The sequence below is a fragment of the Penaeus monodon genome, chromosome 34, assembly GCF_015228065.2.
Source record: "Penaeus monodon isolate SGIC_2016 chromosome 34, NSTDA_Pmon_1, whole genome shotgun sequence".
Taxonomy (NCBI): domain Eukaryota; kingdom Metazoa; phylum Arthropoda; class Malacostraca; order Decapoda; family Penaeidae; genus Penaeus; species Penaeus monodon.
The window spans coordinates 15396894-15397376 of record NC_051419.1 but is presented as its reverse complement, the minus strand read 5'-3'; the positions used below and the strand labels follow the sequence as shown (position 1 = coordinate 15397376).

The window sequence follows — 483 nt, the reverse complement described above, 5'->3', positions numbered from 1 at the left end:
TCCGATGATCTCTAGTGCTCGGGATCCCTTCGCCACGAGAAACTTTATCTGTAGGAGAGATATATGGAAACGTGTATAATTTAGTAGGGAATTGGCTGCGCGTACGGCAATATGCATTACATCACATTACACAGCGACATGCTATTGGAATAATCTTGTTAAGATACATGAAATAAAATATTTTGTATCTGGTACTTTATATGCAGGAAGGAAACAGAAAACTCTATTTTACAGTAGAGGGAGTTTTTTCCTGCAGAAGAGAAATACGTGTTTCTCCAAGGACGCCTGGAAGCAGATAAAAGGGATACAAGAGAAGACTACAGCCTGGAACTTTAATTGGAAGTAGAAAAGGACGACTTTCTAAGAACACACAGCACGTCAAAAAAGGGTAACACAAAGATCCTCCTTCGGCAAAGTAGGATTTTTTCGCGAATACAGGGTAAAGAAAGGGCAAGAAAACGCCTTCATGACGGCACACATTTG

At 40.4% G+C, this 483-nt stretch overlaps 1 protein-coding gene across 1 annotated transcript in view; it reads right to left on the bottom strand.

Annotated features, from left to right (window-relative positions):
* The window catches only part of LOC119594921 (PDF receptor-like), a gene marked incomplete at its 5' end in the record, with an annotated part of 54622 nt that overhangs the window by 38616 nt on the left and 15523 nt on the right, over positions 1-483 (bottom strand). Inside the window, 1 exon segment of the mRNA XM_037943993.1 lies at positions 1-48. Within this exon segment, the coding sequence (XP_037799921.1) occupies positions 1-48 (48 nt within the window).